The sequence below is a fragment of the Gracilinanus agilis genome, chromosome 2 (assembly GCF_016433145.1).
Source record: "Gracilinanus agilis isolate LMUSP501 chromosome 2, AgileGrace, whole genome shotgun sequence".
Classification (NCBI taxonomy): domain Eukaryota; kingdom Metazoa; phylum Chordata; class Mammalia; order Didelphimorphia; family Didelphidae; genus Gracilinanus; species Gracilinanus agilis.
This window is the reverse complement of record NC_058131.1, coordinates 210,994,815-211,014,386: the sequence shown is the minus strand read 5'-3', so window position 1 is coordinate 211,014,386 and position 19,572 is coordinate 210,994,815. Positions and strand designations below refer to the sequence as shown.

The 19,572-nt window shown below is 35.9% G+C and overlaps 1 protein-coding gene across 2 annotated transcripts in view; it reads right to left on the bottom strand.

Moving 5' to 3' along the window:
- Positions 1-19,572, bottom strand: part of ASAP2 (ArfGAP with SH3 domain, ankyrin repeat and PH domain 2) — a 269,945-nt gene that overhangs the window by 109,246 nt on the left and 141,127 nt on the right. For both annotated transcript variants that reach the window (XM_044663620.1, XM_044663622.1), the window contains exons 4-7: positions 16,873-16,947; positions 14,961-15,010; positions 6,599-6,728; positions 1,203-1,288 (exon numbers count right to left, since the gene is read on the bottom strand). In XM_044663620.1, the coding sequence (XP_044519555.1) occupies positions 1,203-1,288; positions 6,599-6,728; positions 14,961-15,010; positions 16,873-16,947 (341 nt within the window). The remainder of the gene's footprint in view (positions 1-1,202; positions 1,289-6,598; positions 6,729-14,960; positions 15,011-16,872; positions 16,948-19,572) is intronic.

Sequence of the window (19,572 nt, the reverse complement as noted above, 5' to 3'; positions counted from 1 at the left end):
AAATAATTTATTTTTTAAAATACTGAAGTAAACTTATGCCCATAAAGGTCAGCTTCTTCTTTCAACTGACCAAAAAAGAAGGTCTGGTGCTACCCAACTGGTCAGTTTAGGCCAGTGATAGGCAAACTATTCCCCACGGGCCAGATCCAGGCCGTAGTTTTCCCATCACTGCCTTAAGCAATTCCCTAATCACTACATCTGGATGTGGGGGCCTAGTGATTAGGGAACTGCTTAAGGCAGTGATGGGAAAACTATAGCCTAGATTTGGCCTATGGGGAATAGTTTGCCCATCTCTGGTTTAGGCAAATAAAAAATGGGAAAACTTTGAATAACTACTGAGAAATAAAGTACTGACAAATGAAGAGATTCACTTCCTAAATTTCACCCCTGTAAGGGCATAAGAGAAAAAAATTAAGAAGTATAATGGTAGTTACGCTAAAACCAAAGTATAGGTTCATATGAAATTGTTACGTTTTAAATGTGCTACCAGGGTGATAATGTTTTCTGTCCTCAGGTTAGTTTGTTTCTCCAGGTTGGCGTTCTATACCTATGTAAAATCACTTATCACATTTCTCTGTCCTATTTAATCTTAACTGCATTTCAGAAATGGAAAAAGTAAATATTAAGTTCTCATTCTTGTTTATATGCAATCCAAGATGCTAGTCACATTGATTGTTCGAGTAAATCAAAAACATTTTAGTCTAATGTCACACCATCAGTGCTATCAACATTTAATATTTGATAAACACCAAAGCAACAGAAATTCACCTTTGGAACAAAATACTTTCTCCCCCACAAATAAAGAAAAGGCAAAAGTACTCTATAAAGACAACAAGGAAAAATATAATTCTGAATAAGGTCTATATTTAAGTATATTTCTTTTCCATATTAAATACCCACAGTTGGAGTAGAAACACAGAAGAAAAACAACTGCTTGATCACATGGGTCGACAGGGATATGATTGGGGATATAAACTCTAAAAGATCACCCTAGTGCAAATACTAATAATATGGAAACAGGTCTTGAACAATGACACATGTAAAACCCAGTGGGAGGAGGAGAGGGAAAGAGCACGAATCATGTAACCATGGAAAAATATTCTAAATTAATTAATTAAACAAATTTTTCAAATTAAAAAAAAACCACAGTTGCCATGAAGAAAGATACATTTGAAGGACAATCATGAGAAAGAAAAACTTACTTGCACTGTGCATGAAAATACTTGATCAGGTTCTGAAGTAAATCAACTCCCTTTTTAATCTTGATTTCATTAACCTTTAGTAAATACTGTTAAAAAAAAAAAAAGAACAGTTCACAGAAATGACCAGGCAATAAAAGCATACTGTGTTAGTAATAGAAGACCAACTAGCATCTAATCTCCCTGAGAGTAAGAATCATGGTCTTTATTCATTTTTTGTCTTCTCCAAATGCAAATCATTCAGTAAAAGCTAAATAAACATTTTCTTTTGCAATTTTAAATGAATTTATCATTTCTATAACAGAACATTTAATTCAGTTCAAACATTCAGTAAGTCCCTGTACGAGGTATACTCAAGAAAGGAGGGGACAGAGGACTGAGATTATGCTACAGGTATTTGAAATAATGCATAATTGAGTTAAATGAGGATGGATTTTAAGTCAGGAGAAGTAGGTTCAAATTCCAGCCTTGCTGTTTACCAGGTGTGTGGACCATGGGTCAAACCACTTTTCTCTAAATATAAAGTAGAAAATGACACTAATAGCATTTATGCTACCTACCTCATAGGGTTATTGTAGACAAAATGCTATAATGTCAGCTAGGTGGCATAGCAGAGAGCGCATCAGATAGAGTTGGAGTCAAGAAGACCCGAGTTCAAATCTTGCACTAGTTGTATAACTCTTGGCAAGTCAGTTAACTTTTATCAAGTTTCCTCATCTGTAAAATGAGGATACTAAAAGCACCACCTCCCAGGATTGTCGTGAAGATCCAATGAGATGATATTTTAAAGACACTTTGCTAGATAAATGACAGCTATTATTATGTCAGTGCTAAAGAAGTACGTGTGTGTGTGTGTATATATATATATATAACAGAGAATCAAAGCAAAGATTCAGTCTCTGAGAAATAGGGATATTTTATTATAACCTAGCTGGTCAACTTCTGGCCCTCTCAAAGTGAAGGATTTTTCAAAAAAATTACTGAGGTGAATTTTTATAGGGAGAATATTACAAAAGCTGCTTCAAAAACCAGAGTCACCAGGGCTGTTAAAAAAAAAAAAGGCCTGGAAATCGTAGTCTAATCCAGCTAGAACAATAAACTATCTAGTCATTTAGAAAGAAGTAATCAGAATGCTTTAATATTTAAAAAAAAAGACTTTAACTAAATAACTGTAATACCTCCTTCCCTCCATGTGCCTTTTTTAAAATGCCTTTCCATCTAACTATATTTTTTTCTGTTGTTTTTCATACACCCTTTAGCCAATGCACATACCGTAGTTCTAATTTTGCTGTTTGCTTGGTATTGTTTCATAAATGTCTCCCTGAATTTCCATATATTCTTCATCTTTGTCATTTTGAATGTGGTACTAATAATTCTTTTTTTTATTATTATTAGACATTTATTAATATTTGTTTTTAACCTGTTTATATACTTTATGCCCCTACTTTCCCCTTCACCCCCCGCTCTCCCCCCACCCATGGCCAACGCACATTTCCACTGGTTGTAACAAGTGTCCTTGTTCAGTGTCTATTTCCCATTCATGTCCGCCTCAGCCCATGCATTCAAGCAATTGTTTATCTTATATGTTTCCTCTCCTGCAGTCCTTCCTCTGAATGTGGGTAGCATCTTTACCATAAATCCCTCAGAGCTGTCTTGGGCACTAATAATTCTTTATGTTGCTATATTATAATTTGTTGTCATTCTGCAATCATTGTGCATTTTTCCAGATTTTCATTAATAAAAGCTGCTCCAGTTATTTTTATACACATACAGTCATCTTTCTCTTTCGTAATATCCTTAGGGTAAAATCTACATAATGGAATCATGAGCTTCCTTTACTGGAGATCTCCTGAGAAAAAGACTCCAAGACCAACCTCTTATTACCCAAATAGAGTTGAACCCAAATAGAGTCCTGATGGTCAGGAAGTTCTTCATATTTTATTTTAACATGGAAGAGGCTGTAAAGAGTCTCACATTGGGAAATCAGAAATCTAGGCTTAAATATGTGTTTTACTCCATACTCCTTGAGAGCTTATTCAAATGACATCTCTCTAAACTTGACCTTCCTCCTCTGTAGAATGAACTGAATCAGCTAGCCCCTTCTGACATTAAATCCTTGAATCCTAAATTGCTTAGGTAATGCATACTCACTGCTATGTGGCATAAATCATTTGAATAAGAAGAATTGAAGCTGCTAGGCAGCACAACAGATAGAGGGCCAGGCATGGAGTAAGGAGGACCTAGTTTCAAATTTGGCCTCAGATACTTACATCCTAGCTATGTGAGCTGGGCAAGTCACTTCACTCCAAAGTGCCTAGCCTTTGCCACTCTTCTGTCTTAGAATTTATACCAAAACAAAAGGTAAGGGTTTAAAAAAACTGACACCTATATAAATCTTTAAAGTTTGCAGAGTACTTTACATACTCATTTTTCAGAGGCCATAACAGTGTGAAATATCAAAGGTATTATCCCTATTTCATAGAAGAAGAAACAGTGTCAGAGGGGTTCAATGATTTGCACACGTCAGGAAAGCCTATGCTCAGTCATAAAAATATCAAAAATCAGCATTTCTTTTATTAATGTAAATTGTTATTATATTAATTATGAATTGCATTATTATGCTAACATTATTGATAATATTAATACTACTGATTTATCTTAAGCTGTACTATCTATCAATTCATGTGAAGAGTTCCCAAACTTAGAGATTCAGTCCTGGTAGGGCTCTGGATTTATAAACAGATTTCATATACCATTGAGGAGAGAAATAACAAACAAAGTCTCTCCCAAATTAAGCAACAAGCAATTGGAAGCTAAGGGAAGTCATGTGGAACATCTTTAGCTAAAAATACAAGCAAATCTGAAATGTCTTGACATAGGCTGAAGGAGGGAGGGTAATGGCAGTTTTCCCATTTCTCTGCTTGTTATCAAAATCTTTCAAACAAGTTTTTAAATGCATTTAATTAAAATAGGAAACAAATTTCAGGACTGAATAAGCCTGAATGCCACCTTTTAGACGTGAGGTTTTTTTGTGTTTTTTGTTGTTGTTGTTGTTGTTGTTGTTGTTTTCAGTTGGAGTTCAATGTTTAAAGATACTGCCAAAATAATTCATTTCTGCACGGCAAGTAGTTCCTCCCAATAACATGGTCAATTACACATTATATTGAAATACTTAGAAAGCTTATCAAGTAGTATATACAGCCTTTAACTTAAGAAGGTCTCTTTATCAAGCTCTACACAAGCACAGAAACAAATACTCACACACAAACATACCAATTTAATTTGATATTTGCATCAACACCACAAGATGTAGGCAGGACAGGAATTATATCTACTAAGTTGTGAAGCAGGACAAGAACTTGGTATTCTAATTCCCAGTATAGTACACAATATGCCTTTCATAATGTTTAAAAACAAAAACAAAACACAAAATACAAAAAAACTCCTTTACCTTCTGTGTTAGTATCTATTCTAAGACAGAACAGTAAGGGTTAAGCAACTGGAATTAAGTGATTTGCCCACCATCACACAGCCAGGAAGTATCTGAGGCCAAATTTGAATCCAGGTCCTGACTCCAGGTCTGGAGGTTTTTGTTTCTGGTTTTTGGTTATAATATTTTAACCCTTACCTTCTGTCTTAGAATATGTATTGGTTCTAAGGCAGAAGAGTTGTAAGGGCTAGGCAATGGGGGTCAAGTGACTTGCCCAGGGTCACCCAGCTAGGAAATGTCTGAGGCCAGATTTGAACCTGGGACTTCCCATCTCTAGGTCTGGCTCTCAATCCACTGACCTCAAATTTCACTTGGCAAAGGAAACCTTTGTTGAGGAAACTGACTATATCAATGTAGACTAGCAACTCTGCAACTTCTAGTCTGAGAGAGTTGTCTGGGGGCACTTCACTGGTTAGATGATTTGCCCAACATCACAAAACAGTATGCTAGAGGTGGGACTTGAATTCAGGTCTTTCATCATTTTCTCTAAGGCCATTTCTTTAGCTACTACTTCATTGCTGCCTCTCAAGAGTTCAGTTAAAATACTAATTCTGACAGCATGTCAGTTCTGGCAACGCACATGAATTTAAAGACACATATGCAAACTCTTTGTAAAATTACATATAAATGAAAAACATGTTTTTTACAAACACATTCATAATTGTTTATACTGCATTTTTCAATTTGAGTTAGATTCCATCTACAGCTCTCTCCATTGCTAATCAAAATATTTCTTCAAGCTAGACATATTTTTGAATACAAAGCTATTACCAAAACTGAAGTTGCCAGCCATCCCAAAGACAAAATTAAGTGACTTTTTAATTCCTTCCAGGTAATCAAAAATTAATTGTATATAGTTGATTTATGATATCTCAAACACTTATTTGGCATAAATGTTAAGTTTAATTTCTTCCTAGAGATGCAACATACTTTATCAAAATACAAGACACTACTAAGGAGAGCAAATGCTGGAATAGATGTGCTAACTTTTTTTCCCTCATATTTCTTCTATAAAAAGACCCAGAATTAAAGTATTTTTTTAAAAAGTCCACTGGCATCCAGATTGTAGAAGATCTATTCTAAGATATTCTTTTTATTTACTAAATACAAAAAGAGAGAGAGAGAGAGAGAGAGAGAGAGAGAGAGAGAGAGAGAGAGAGAGAAGGAGCATATTGTGTCCCTCCTCCCTGCTTCTTCCACTCTAGCCAGGATGGTTAGGTAACAGGGCCATCAGAATATGCTACGATAGAGAATAGCTTGGGAAGGATAGTAATATTTTATTGACTCAATAAGCATAATGGCTAGTGACTAAGAATCACTTTGAAAACACTTCTCAAATGACAGTTTAGCTTTTAAAAAAATAGGCCCTTGTATGATTTAAACAGGAACTCTATATATCATAGTATTCCTTTTCTCCCATCAAGTGATTTTTCCCTCTTACTCCTTTGGCCATGACCCGATGAGATCAGAGGCACAAAGAAGGGTCAAACTCTTTGGTTATGACATCAGCCTCAAGACAAAAAGCTGGATGAAGGGGAACTGAACATTAAGGCACTGAGGGGAGGTGTGATTAGGGTATATTATATGTGTTTGCATGCATAGCTAGCTTTTTCCTGTTTTTAGTTGTTTTTTTTTTTCATTCAAAGAACAATCCAGTGTTAGATTAATTCCAGTCCAGTTCCATAGAAGACTTAGGTTGCCTTATTAAAATTAATGTGCCAAAGTCATTGAGAATAATTGGCAGTAGATTCAATAACAAACTATGTTGCCCTTGAGCCCAATAGTTCTCTTTTAAAACAAAAACAAAGCTCCTTTGGAAAAAGAGACCTAATGAGGGATAAAAGCAGATTTCATTTGCATCCTAGGCTCTTTACCAGCACTGGACATCTGTGCTTGTTCAGCATCTTACCTCGCACATTTGTAGCTGGAAGAACCTCCTTTCTTTCTCCATCTCTTCAGCAATTTCAGCTCCACTTATTTCTGTACGAATCATCCCATGAAGCTTGGCATGTTCCTTCTTCTCCTTTTCTATTTTTGTCCTAGGGGGAAAACAGCAGCAATAAATCAAGTTGCCTATTGACCTAAGGATTCTGAGCAGCCTCCCCACAGTACCCCATTCTTCCCCTTCACTACACAGTCTGCAGAGACCAATATCATCCTGTTGTACAGCCTGCAGAGCACTGATGTACTCAAAGGATCTGGGACTGAATCTTAGCCCTGTTGAATTAGTCACTTGCCTTCTCCTAAAAGAGGTATAGTGGGTAGCACTTTTGTGCTCTCTTCTCCCCTCCCCGACCCTCCTAACTTTCTTTTTTCCCTCATTCTCTCTTCCCTGTATAATGTCTTAAAAAGTCTGAAACTCCATAATCCACAGAGTCACCACTAAGCCTACTTATAGAAACACTTAACTCCTTGAGGGCAGGGGCTGTTTCATTTTTGCCTTTGCATCTATAACTTTTTTCTTCCTATTTTTTAAGTAGTGGCTTTTAAATTTTTCTTCCAGATTATACACTGATACAATTCTTAATAGTGTTTTCTGATATTTTGCAATTCATGTTCTCTCCCTCCCAAAGATGGAAGGTAATAGAGTATAGATTGTACATGTATTATCATAAAATATTTATTTCCATGGTTATCATTTGTAAAAAAGGACAAATATCACTTACACTAGAGAAAAATTCAAGTAAGAAGTGAAGTGCAGAATGGCATACTTCAAACTGCATTGAGGTATTATGAGTGTTTGGATATAAGAAAAAAGTTTAATAATGGCTTTGGCTTCATCCAGATTTTCCCAGATATAATCCAAGCTCTCTTACATTAATATAAGACCAATATTCCGGTCACTTGGCCTGTGGGAGAAAAGGTACTAAATCCTGAGGGAACCACAGAAAAATCAGGGCAAGCATGAGGACTGTTCCCCAAGTAAGGCAAAACAACTCGTGTGGCATTTTTCAAGCCTGATCTCCTGTGGAGGTGGCTTAAGCTGAGATGAACATTGGTAAAGAATCAGTTCCCTCTATAGTGGTAGACAGCCTTTTTCCTTGACTCCCTCAGGATTGTCCTGGATCCTTGCATTGCTGCTAACAGTTGTCATCATACTTTATTACTATTATTGTATACGACATTCTCCTCATTCTGCTCATTTCACATCAGACAAAAGTTCCAGATTTTTTTGTGATCATCTTGTCATTTGTTATGGCACAATATATTTCATTATAATCACATACCACAACTTGTTCAGCTATTCCCCAGTTGATTGACTTTCCTTCAGTTTCTAGTTCTTTGCCACCACAAAGAGAACTGTTATAAATATATTTTTTTAAACCCTTAACTTCTGTGTATTGGCTCATAAGTGGAAGAGTGGTAAGGGTGGGCAATGGGGGTCAAGTGACTTGCCCAGGGTCACACAGCTGGGAAGTGTCTGAGGCCGGATTTGAACCTAGGACCTCCTGTCTCTAGGCCTGACTTTCAATCCACTGAGCTACCCAGCTGCTCCCTAAATATTTTTGTACAAGTAGGTCCTTTTCCCTTCTCTGTGATCTCTTTCAGATAAAGACCTAGTAGTGTATTTCTGGGTTAAAGGGTACATACAGTATTATCACCCTTTGAGAATGGTTCTCTATTGCTCCCCAGAATGGTTGGATCAGTTCACAATTCCACCAACAGTGTCCCAGTTTTCCCACATCCCCTTTGACATTTATCATTTTCCTTTTTTGTCATATTACCTAGTCTCATAGGTGTGTGGTGGTACCTCAGTTGTTTTAATTTTCATTTCTCATATTAATAGCGTTTTGGATGACTTTTCAAATAACTACAGTCTTACTTTTTCTTTTTGTCTGAGAATCTTTGGCTGTTCATATCTTTTCACCACTTGTCATCCAGAAAATGCTTTGTATTCTTATAAAATTGACTCAGATCTTGATATATTTGAGAAATGAGATCAGAGTCACTTGCTATTAAATTTTCCCCCCAATTTATTGTTTCCCTCTTAATCTTGATTACAGTCTCTTTAATTATGAATAAAATGTGCCCTGTACACGGAAAGCACTTAATAATGTTTCCTTACTTGAATAAAGAGAAAGAACCCTATACTCTGAATCAGAATTAGGTCTTGGTCCTGATTCTGCAACTGATTCTCTATGTGTACTTAGACAAATCACTTTTCTTTTGGGGGGTCTTAGTCTTCTCCTCTGCCAAATGGCTTTAAGACTATAGGTTTCTTAGGTCTGTCCTAAAATAATAACAATGCCAACCTACCTTTAGGGAATCTATAACTGTCTAGGTCAGAGAGCAGAATATCCGACCCAGGGGCCCAATTTGGCCCTCAGTTAGATCTCATTCTGCCCATGGGGGTAATACTGCTCTGATCACTGCTGCTGCCACCCAGAGAATAATTTCCCCCTGGGGGGGGCTCGTGTGGAATTGAGTTTTATGTTCCCTGTTCTTAATTTAAAAAGCAGTTAAGTTGAATGTTTTCTTTTTCTCTAAGGGAAAAAACCCCACCATGAATTAAATTACTTCTTTTTTTTTAACTTATAATTGACCTTTGATGGACTCTTTCGTTAAGCCGATGACTCTCATCATAAGATTTCCAACTCTTGTCCTAACTGCAGTAATAATGAACTAAATTTAACCATATGGGATGGAAGCCAGGAGGATAACAGAGGTCAGCAACATCCAGCATGTGCCAGTAGGTAGCATGCCAGGCCATCTGGTCTGGCTCCCTATTACCACAGCCATGACTTAACCAGTCAGCTATATCGCCACTCTCTCTGCTGTTGCTACATTAGATTTCCCACCACTTTCTCTCCTCCCATCTGCTATTGCTTCCACTCAAGTAATAGTAACCAACTAGGGCATAAGCAGAAAAATTGGGGAATGGAGCACATGAAATAGGACAGAAATTCTGTCACTGGCAAAGGCTACATCTGACAAAGTGGAATAAGCAATGAACTGGAAGTCAGGACATTTAGAATATATTCCCTGGGAGACGTTAGACATGTCACTTGTTCTCCTTGGGGGCCAGTTTCTTCATCTAAAAAATGGGATGATTTTTAAAGTTCTATCAGGCTATGATGTATTATGGCTCTACAGATTGAAGTCATAGACATGGTTTCTCTCAATATGGCTATATTGTCCTTGAATTTATCTGAACCCTTACTAAATCTCTTTTTTTAAAGCCTCTTCAAATAAGGAGTTTCTTCTCTACAGAATTACTTCTCTTTATCCTAAAATTCCCTCCTTCAGGCTTCTTGGAATATCTTTTAATTACAATATTCTGGGATTCCCTAAACAATTCCAAACTCCCCCCATTCATATCACATCATTTCAGCTTACCCCTGCATGGGAGCTACTCCATCTTCTGGATTGTTTTCTACAAATAATTCTCTTTCTACCAGAAGAAAGAAAAGTAATGTGGTAGAAAAACCACAGACCTAAAAATCAGGAAAACTAGGTTCTAGCACAGGTTTTGCCTTTATCTCGTTAGAGAACTTTGGACAAACTACTTAAGCATTCTCCATCTCAAGGCCCTTATCTGATAAAAACAAAGGTAGGAAGACCCCCTGTTTGCCTCTTGGGATTGTTTTAGGGGCCTAGTTCTATCCAGCAAACATGTATTAAGATATGTAAGGCACTGTCCTAGGAACATTGATGAAAAAGGACACAGTATTTGCCTGGAAAAGCTTAAGTTCTAACACAAGAGAGATGTAGTAAGGCCAAAAATAAATATAATGAAAGCAAATGGCAATATAACCAGGGGAAAGTCAAAGTGCTATGAGAAAGTGAGAGGGAAGATAGAAAAAGGAGGAGGGGAAGGGGAATCAAGGAGAGAGTGAAAATAGAGGGGTAGGAGGAAAGAAAATCAGAGAAGGCTTCATAAAAAAGGTAACTCCAGTTGGGAAGTGAACAAAAGGCAAATATTAAGAAACAGGGATGAAAGACAGTCTATTCCAAGTATGGGAAATGTTATGAACCAAAGCACAGGGACAGAAAAGAAAAAGAACATGAGTAGGGGGTGGAAGAAAGTCCAATTTGGTTAAAACAAAGAATATATGAAACAAAAGATTGGCTGAACAAATAAGGCTGGAGACAGTTACTAGAAGGCTTGGAGACTCTTGAGTCAGGAGTTTAAACTTTATCTGACAAGCAATAATGAGCTCCTAAAGGTTTCTGAGGAGTGGCACAATTGTGAGAGTGTATTAACAACATTATTCAAGCAGTCATGTGGAAGGCAGACTGGAGGGAGACAGACCAAAAGCATGAAAGTAGGATAATGTCATTTAGTCAATCAGAAAGGACACTGTCAAACACACTGAAAATCCATTAGGATGAGTTTTGTTGTGTTTTCTGGTTTATTTTGAGGAAGGGGCAGTTGTATGTGGATTCAATGTTTGCTTTAACTCCATTAACATCACCCTACCACTTTCATCCATTGGCTCCTCAGATCTCCCCATCTTTACCACTCTTTCTTCTCTGGGCAAAGAAAAAAAAATCATGCAAAGCTCTGCATTTCTCAAATATTTTGTGACAATCACTATTGGAACCATTAAGCCTCAAAGGTCTGTTACCTAGATACCACACTGCTCTGAATACAGGCCATGTTTTCTCTAAATCTAGCTTGAACAAAACCTATAACTTATAATGTCTCACTATTACCACAAGAAAGACAATGATCGTACAAAGAGAGTAGGATTATAAAAATTACTAAAATATTTTTATTTAAAGTGAAAGAAATATTTCCTTAAAGACAACAAAAGTACAAAGAGAGTAGTGATTATAAAAAGGACAAACATTTTTAAAGCAAAAAATATTTATTAAAAAAGAACAACAGGGAGCAAATAGGTGGCTCGGTGGACTGAGAACCAGATGTAGAGAAGGGAGTTCCTGGGTTCAAATCTGGCCTCTGATACTTCCTAGCTGTGTGATTCTGGGCAAGTCACTTGACCCTCATTGCCTACCCTTACCACTCTTCTGCTTTAGAACCAATACACAGTATTGATTCTAAGACAGAAAGTAAGAGTTTAAAAAAAATTTTTTTTAAAAAAACAACAAAAGTATAGAGAGTAATGATGATAATAAAGGACTGAAGCATTCTTATTTAAAGTAAAAGAAATATTTTTAAAAGTTTGCAGTGAATCTATTTCAATTTTATGAAATTATTTTTTCCCACTGCATATCTGTATATTGGTATACAAGTATTTGGGGGGGGGGGATACTTACCTTCTGTCTTAGAACCAATAATGATTCTAAGGCAGAAGAGCAGTAAGGGGAGGCAATTGAGATTAAGTGACTTGCCTGGGGTCATACAGGTAGGAAGTATCTCAGGCCAAATCTGAACCCAGGTTCTCCCTCCTTCAGGCCTGGCACTATTTCCCTATACTATCTAGGTGATCTTAAAGTTTAAAAAATTTATATACTTTTAAATGGAAATGAATAGAGAGAAAATAGTTTGGTTAACTTTCTAAAAATAGAAAAGAGGGGATAGTAAAGATGTGAAATGTATGTGCTTTCAGATGAGGTCATTCTATTATTAGTTTTACTTAACTGCTTTACTTTGTTACAAAAGACCTCTCAAAATGTGGGAATAATCTAGAGATTTATCTAATGTAAAAACAAAGTACCAATAAAACTGAAAGTGACAAAAAAGTATCATTTTAGCAGTTGAATCTGTATTTGGTGACAATTTAGATGCAGAAGCAGCTTGTAACTGCTTAGTTAAACTTATATAAAAGTTTCATATATATAAATTACATAAATAAATACATGAATTATACAAAAATTATAATTAATTAAACTAATATAGTAATAAGCCACCCCATTTTGCAATAGAGAAAGTAGCATGGAAATTGTAAGTTGTTTCAAGTTGATAAAAGTACTTTTTACTTGGGGTAGGGGAAGGAAAGCAAAGGGAGGGATAGCAAAAGACCCAAAATTCCCAAATCAAATAGTTCACTTAGCAGATTAAATCAAAGATAATCATATTTATGTTCAATAAAGTCACCAAGATTTAACTGGAAAGGACATGAAAAAACCTTTATTGAGATTTATAGTATCAGATTCACAAGTACTATAACTCCAAGCTATATCTGAACCAAAAAATCAGTGATACTTTTGGAAAGATTCTTGGAGTGGATCCAGCTTTCACTGCTACTAAGTTGCCATCTTGCCCCCCCCATTTTATTTTTAATTGTTAAAATTTAAATTTTTTTAAATTTATCTATGATGTGCTTTTATTTATCTATTACCAATTTCATATTATAACAAGTTTCCACATAAGTTTTCCTAAGTCATAGCAATACTTTTGTTAAGTGGCCAGGAAACTTTTATTAGAAGTCATTTACTGGGAAAGAACTCATTATTGCTAATATCAGTCCATTCTCTTTTTCAGTAGTCTTGTTAAGAAGTTTTTCTTTACCTCAAGCCTAACTATACCTTTCTGCCATTTCTAAATACTGTCTCTAGTTGTGGTCAAGCAAAACAAATCTTGTCCCTCATCTATAACAGCCTCTCAGATATTCGAAGATAACTGTTTTACCCTAGAACCTCCCCAAGTCTTCTCTTCTCCAGACCCAATATTCCCAGTTCCTCAGATATTTACTAGCTCTATGACCCTAAGGAAATATTTCACCTCTGGGCAGATCAGTTTCTTCACTTATAAAATGGAGATAATAATAGCATCTACTCTCCAGACCTGATATGACAGTAAAATAAGATATTTGTAAAGTATTCTGTAAATGGTGCTATATAGAAGGTATTATTATTATTCAATTCATTCTCATGTCATAATCTCAAGACTCACTACCATCCTGGCCCCTTGTAACATATTACATCTTATCAATGTCCTTCCTAAAACATGGCACCTAGAACCACAGTACTCCCAAAGTATATTGTTTAGTCGTTTCAATTGTATCCTAGTTTTTGTGAGCCCATTTAGGGCTTTCTTGGCAAAGATACTACAGTGGCTTCCATTTCCTTCTCCAGCTCATTTTACAGATGAGGAAAGCAGGCAAATAAGGTGAAATGATTTGCCCAGGGACACATGGCTAGTTAAGTGTCTGAGGTAAGATTTGAACTCAAGAAGAGTTACTGACTTCATGCTCAGCACTCTACCCAATGAACCACCTACCATCTCATACTAGTATTCCAAAAGTATGAATGGACTATTTTGCCCCCAAGTCCTCTTAGCCTCACTTTAATGTAGGCTGAAAATACATTAGTTTTCTTGGCTTCCAAGCAACACTACTGTTTCACTGAGCTTGCAGTCCACTGAACACCCAGATTTTTTTTCCCTATCACCCACTACTTGTAAAGAAGATTTTTTAAATCCAAGTTTAATACTTTGCAAATTTTATCAGACTAGATTCAGCTTAACATTTTAGAATACTGGGATTGCTTTGGACTTGACTTTTTCAACTAATATGTTAGCTATCACCTTCTCAGTTTCCCATCATCTGAAAAACCTATTAATATTCAATTTACATCTTTCTCCAACTCCTCATTTACAGATGAAAAAACTGCTGCATTGAAGTTAAGACATTTTTGCCCAAGGATACATAGGTAGTAAATGATGGAAAAAAAACATATCTTCTATCTCCCATGTCCAGGCTTTCTGGGTTACCCCATATTTTCCCACTTCTGCTTCTTTTTAAACTAGATGGTTTCTCAAACCCTTTCTGATCTCTCCAGGGAAAATGATGGTACGTAAGAGACACAAAGCAGAAGCAGGGTTTAAAACTTTCAGAAACCACTCAGGGCCCCTGGGAAAATGGAAAACTGTGCTGTTATGAATGATAAAATGGACATGACATTTAAAAGAGAAAAAAAAATCATACCAGTGATTTTAACTGACTTAATTTAATTAACTTTATGAAAGTAACATTCTTCAATAATTTATAATGAAACATAGGAAGGAGCCAAGGAAAACCCTATTTAAATATGGTTTGCCAAGGAACACACGTGTTTATGATATTAATCTAAAAAAGTAGAAGTCATAGGATTATAGGAATTTGGCAGAAAACTTTGATTATTTAATTCAATATCCTTATTTTACAGATGAAGAAACCATTAATCATATATGAACAAGCAAAGTCAGAATTTGAACCCAAGACTTAACTTCAAATTACTCCTCTAATATCTGATGTCACAAGTATAACCACAGTAATATGGGCACGTTCCTCCCTGAACTAAACATTGTCTAAAATGAGAACTATAGCTCAACTTCAATCTAGAAACCAAACTCTGTACTTATTTCTAAAAAGGAAAACACTTACACTTTTGTTTCATAGTCCTTCCAAGCTTTGTCAAAAGGCTTTTTCAGATCCTGTAAACACAGAGCAGAAATTAGATGTGGATATGGCTAAATATTAACTACCAAGTAATCCTACTTATCACTGTAATATGCTTTAAGAGATAATTAATTATTGTGATTATGTTGTAAGAGAGTTCATGAACTACAATATAACTACCTAAGGCACATGTTCTTAAGTTGATAAGAGGTAATACTGTTAATGAAGGCACCTCCACTAAAGAAATGACCCAGCATTTCTTTTGAACATACATATATTTGTATACATTTACACACAGATATTTATATATCATTCTAAATTACTGAACTATTTTACTTTCAAAAAGTTAATTAAATGAATTCTCAATTCAAATCACTATGATTTTTGTTTTCATTTCTATCTATTCATCCACCTTTTTATATAGAGTCCATAAAAATCACATATGTGATGGATAGAGTCTAGACTAAGAAGTAGCCCTAAGAATAGAATGATTCACTTCAAACAGGAAACAGTAATTATTCAGTTGCTCATTGCATCCTCCCCTGATTAGGAAGAAAAAGAAATAATCCCAATTATTTTATTGTCTGTGCCTCCCAAGTTGGTACCTAACCTTTTTGTGGAGAGGTCCTATGTTCTTATTTCCCCAAAGATCTGGGGTGAGTTGAGATGTACTGAACACTGTGAAACAGCTAGCTATGAGGTTGTTACAAATCACTACATTTGGTATTGAGATTCCTCTAACTGAGAGCAATGCCTTTACCTTTATTAAGATGGAGTTCTACTATAGAGAGGGCAAGCTCTTAAAAAAAAATGGAAGTCACAATCTTCTCTTTCTTGCTAGGTCTCTGTTTTGTTGAATTCAATCTTCTTGTTAAAACAATTTATCCACGCTTTCTCAACCTGCTATAACCTTGATCCATACCCATCTGCATATTCTGGAAATCACTCAGAGCTTGCTGTTTAAAATTAACATGTCAAAACTAGAAAATTGTCAGCTCAAGGGCACATATAGTTTGGAGGATTTTAAAATTAAGCCAGTTTATGACTCAAAAATTCAAGTTATTCAAGATTGCAATACTGTGAGAAAACTAATGCTCTTGTAACAGATAAGTAGCACACAAACCAGGAAAATTATCTGAAATCAGCTCTCCCTGATGGATGTTAGTCAGTGTCATATGCAGAAACAGTATAATAATGAGATTCCAGAAATGGTTATGGAATATATAAAAATGTGGGGATGGGAGGCCATTCTCTTTTCCCTCTTTCCCTGGTGCCATTGGCTGGCTGAGCAGACGATCAGGTTTTAATTGTTTGTTGACTAACTTGAAGATGAATGACAATTTTGCCAGCCAATGACAGGGAATCCTCTCATCCCTTAGGAAGCTAGATGGACCCATCTCTTTCTCCTCCTACTCTTTTCATCTTATCCTGCTCATTCCCTCTCCTGCCCCCAATTCAAAACAAGAAGGAAGTCCTGTCTAGCTGGCTCAGATGTCAGGCTGCAGCCATGGAAATGCCTAGGGTAACAGCAGACACCACCAAATCCCAAAGGTCCCAGTGTGATTATGACTTCAAAATCCTTACTGAAGCTATTTATTACTTTCTATAAACACATCATCCTCTCCACTCTTAGTAACCATTGTATGTTTATATATGTCAGGCTGAAACTAGAAAGACCACGAGTGCCAATTCTTTTGGCTCATAATGCCAACAAGATAGTAAATAAAAGCAAATGTGGATTAACAGATGGCCATCTTGTCTCTCATTCTCCATACCCTCATATTAAAAACATAATGAATATATATGAACTGCCTGCCTTAATAGGCTAATATTACCCCCTTATGGCTCAATAATATAAAAATACTTTTTAATGATTAAAAATATAAAGCTGCCATACCCCCTTTATTCCTTTAAGGTCTCCTTTCAGCAAACTGTCCAAAGGGAAAGAAATTATGTTGTTCATATTCTGAATCTAAAAAACAAATAAACAAAAAGTTAATCTTATTTACTGTCCTTTCCAAGGAAGAAAGGAGAGAATATAAGCATCACACAGTATATGTATCACCTTCCAAGACTTAAAGATTGTTATGTGATAAAAACAACTTCTATTCAAAACCTGATTGATGATAAAATGGCCATATGAATTTTTGAACTCTTTTGTAAGGTTATCCTAGCTATTCATATATCATTTTCAAATAGAGAATAATTAGGAATCCAATGGCTCATCAGTAATGGTAGTTAACATCAAAAACTTTAAAATTTCACTTTGATGGGTCTGCTAATAATCTTACATTCTGTTAATCTTCAAGTGAAGTGATACTTTTCTAAATGATTCAGCTGCTAATAATAAGCACTCTAGTACAATAAAATAAACACTGGATTTCAGAATCAGAAGAGTTTGAAAGACTTAAGCCTTTCTGAGATCATAGATGCTGTGAGATGCTGAATTCAAAACCAGAAATATCAAAAATAACTAATGGAAGAGCCACCTTAAGAGATGTTGGGGAAAAATTTTAAAAGAATAGTCATCATTTATTACTTTTGTGTTCTAGGCCATGGTGAAAGGGAAAAAACAATGAACTTAGAAGTCAGAACACTTGACTTGCTTCTTTTGGTCACTTAATAGCAGTGTTACTATTGAAGAGGTCCCTTTTTTTGCATCTCAAGTTTTCTAATCTAAAAAATAAGGGTACTCGCTTAAATTAGGGTACGTTGATATATTTCACAAGGTCTATGAATTAAAATGAGGTGGGAAATTACATCTTCATTTTCATTCAGGGAATATTGTTCTGAGAAGGTATCCATAGTTTTCACTAGCCTGCCAAGGGGTCCAACACACACACACACACACACACACACACACACACACACACACACACACACACACGAATCCTTCTAGTTCTAACATTCTGTGATTCTGGTACTGCCTCCCAGCCACTGACTCATTAAATTCCCCTATTTTCAAATATTCGTTGGAGCCTGGTAATTCTTTAGGAGGGTAGCCTCTTGAACCAGATAATATCAAGCTCTCCCACAACAATTCTATGATTCACATGTTTGGGATAAGTGAAGAGAGGCATAGAGAAGGTACCACATATCTGGAAGATCCTATCCCAATTTTCTTGCTAAAAGGGAAGTAACTGCTAACATTTTCAATTTAAGTCAAGAATAGAAGTAAAGGCATGTTTGCTATGACCTTTCTGGCAGAGCACACACTCATACCTGGCCAAGATGTTAGTTCTACTAACTTTTCTAACTTCAGAATAGCAAAATTGCAAAGTGTCAGCTAAAGAAAACTCTCAGACCCAGTTATATGTATCCTCCCATTAAAATGCGGTTCATTCTCTGTATTTCTATTTCTACTCTTGGCACATACTATTTGTTTAATAAACACTTACTGAATGACTGCTCAACTCTCCTTTCTAATTTATAGCCTCTGTTACTATTTCCACTCATCTTCAAAATATCTATTTTATTTTTAATATTATTTTTAACAAATATTTTCTTGAGATTTTTCTTTCACTTCCCAAAGACTCATTCTCTTCTTTCTCACCTCTCAAAAGAAACCTCCCTTTTAACAAAGAAATCAACTAAGCAAAACAAACTACCAAACTGGATATTTTGGGCACCATTTCCATAGTTATAGTTCATTGCTTCTACAGTGAAGAGGGGGGAAAGCTCATGAATCTCTCAATAAAATAGAAAGTTTAGAAAGGTCTGGAGATATCAAGGGTGAATTAGCATAATGGTTATAAGGGCCCAGTAGCCCCAGGGCTCTGAAGCTAAATTTTGCATTACAAATTGTACTGTAAATAATGGGTAGAAGAACCTACCAAACTAGCTGCCCCAAGGTCCTCCCTCTAATTCTTAAGCTTCCCCACATCTTCATTAGTATATGAAATCCTTTTATATAGATTTTCTAACACTACACCAGTTGGAATCATTTCAATTTGAATATTAAAAGTCAACTAAGAGCAAGGCACTAGGATAGACATTGGGCCTGAGAGGCAAAGCTAAAGGGAACTCTGTAGGTGAGAAAAATTCTCTTAATACAGCAGGTCAGCACTTTCTCCAGAATTCTTAGTTTTAAAATTACTAGAACACAGGAAGATTTAAGAGACTGGCCACAGAGTCAATATCTGTTAGAGGAAGGCCTTGAACCCAAGTTTTCCTGGTTCCAATGCCAGCTCTCTAACCAATAAGCTAAGAGTTCTTAACCTAGGATCCATGTATTACACATTTTTTCAATAACTGCATTAATAATAATAGCTAGTACAGATACACATGTACACAAATATCACATGAAAGTTTGCAAAGCACTTTACAAAAATACTCATTTTATCTTCACAAAAACCATGGGAGTTAGGAGCTATTCTTATCCTCATTTTACAGATGAGGAAACTGATTCAGGCAGAAGTTAGGCACTTGTCCAGAGTCACAAGGCTTCTAAGTGTCTGAGGTTAGATTTAAACTCAGATCTTCCAGACTCTAGGTCTAGCAGCTATAACCGCTGAATCAATTAGCTATCTAAGTTGGTTTTCCTTTGTAATTATTTCATACATTAAAAAATAAATCTTATGAAGGGATCCAACATCCT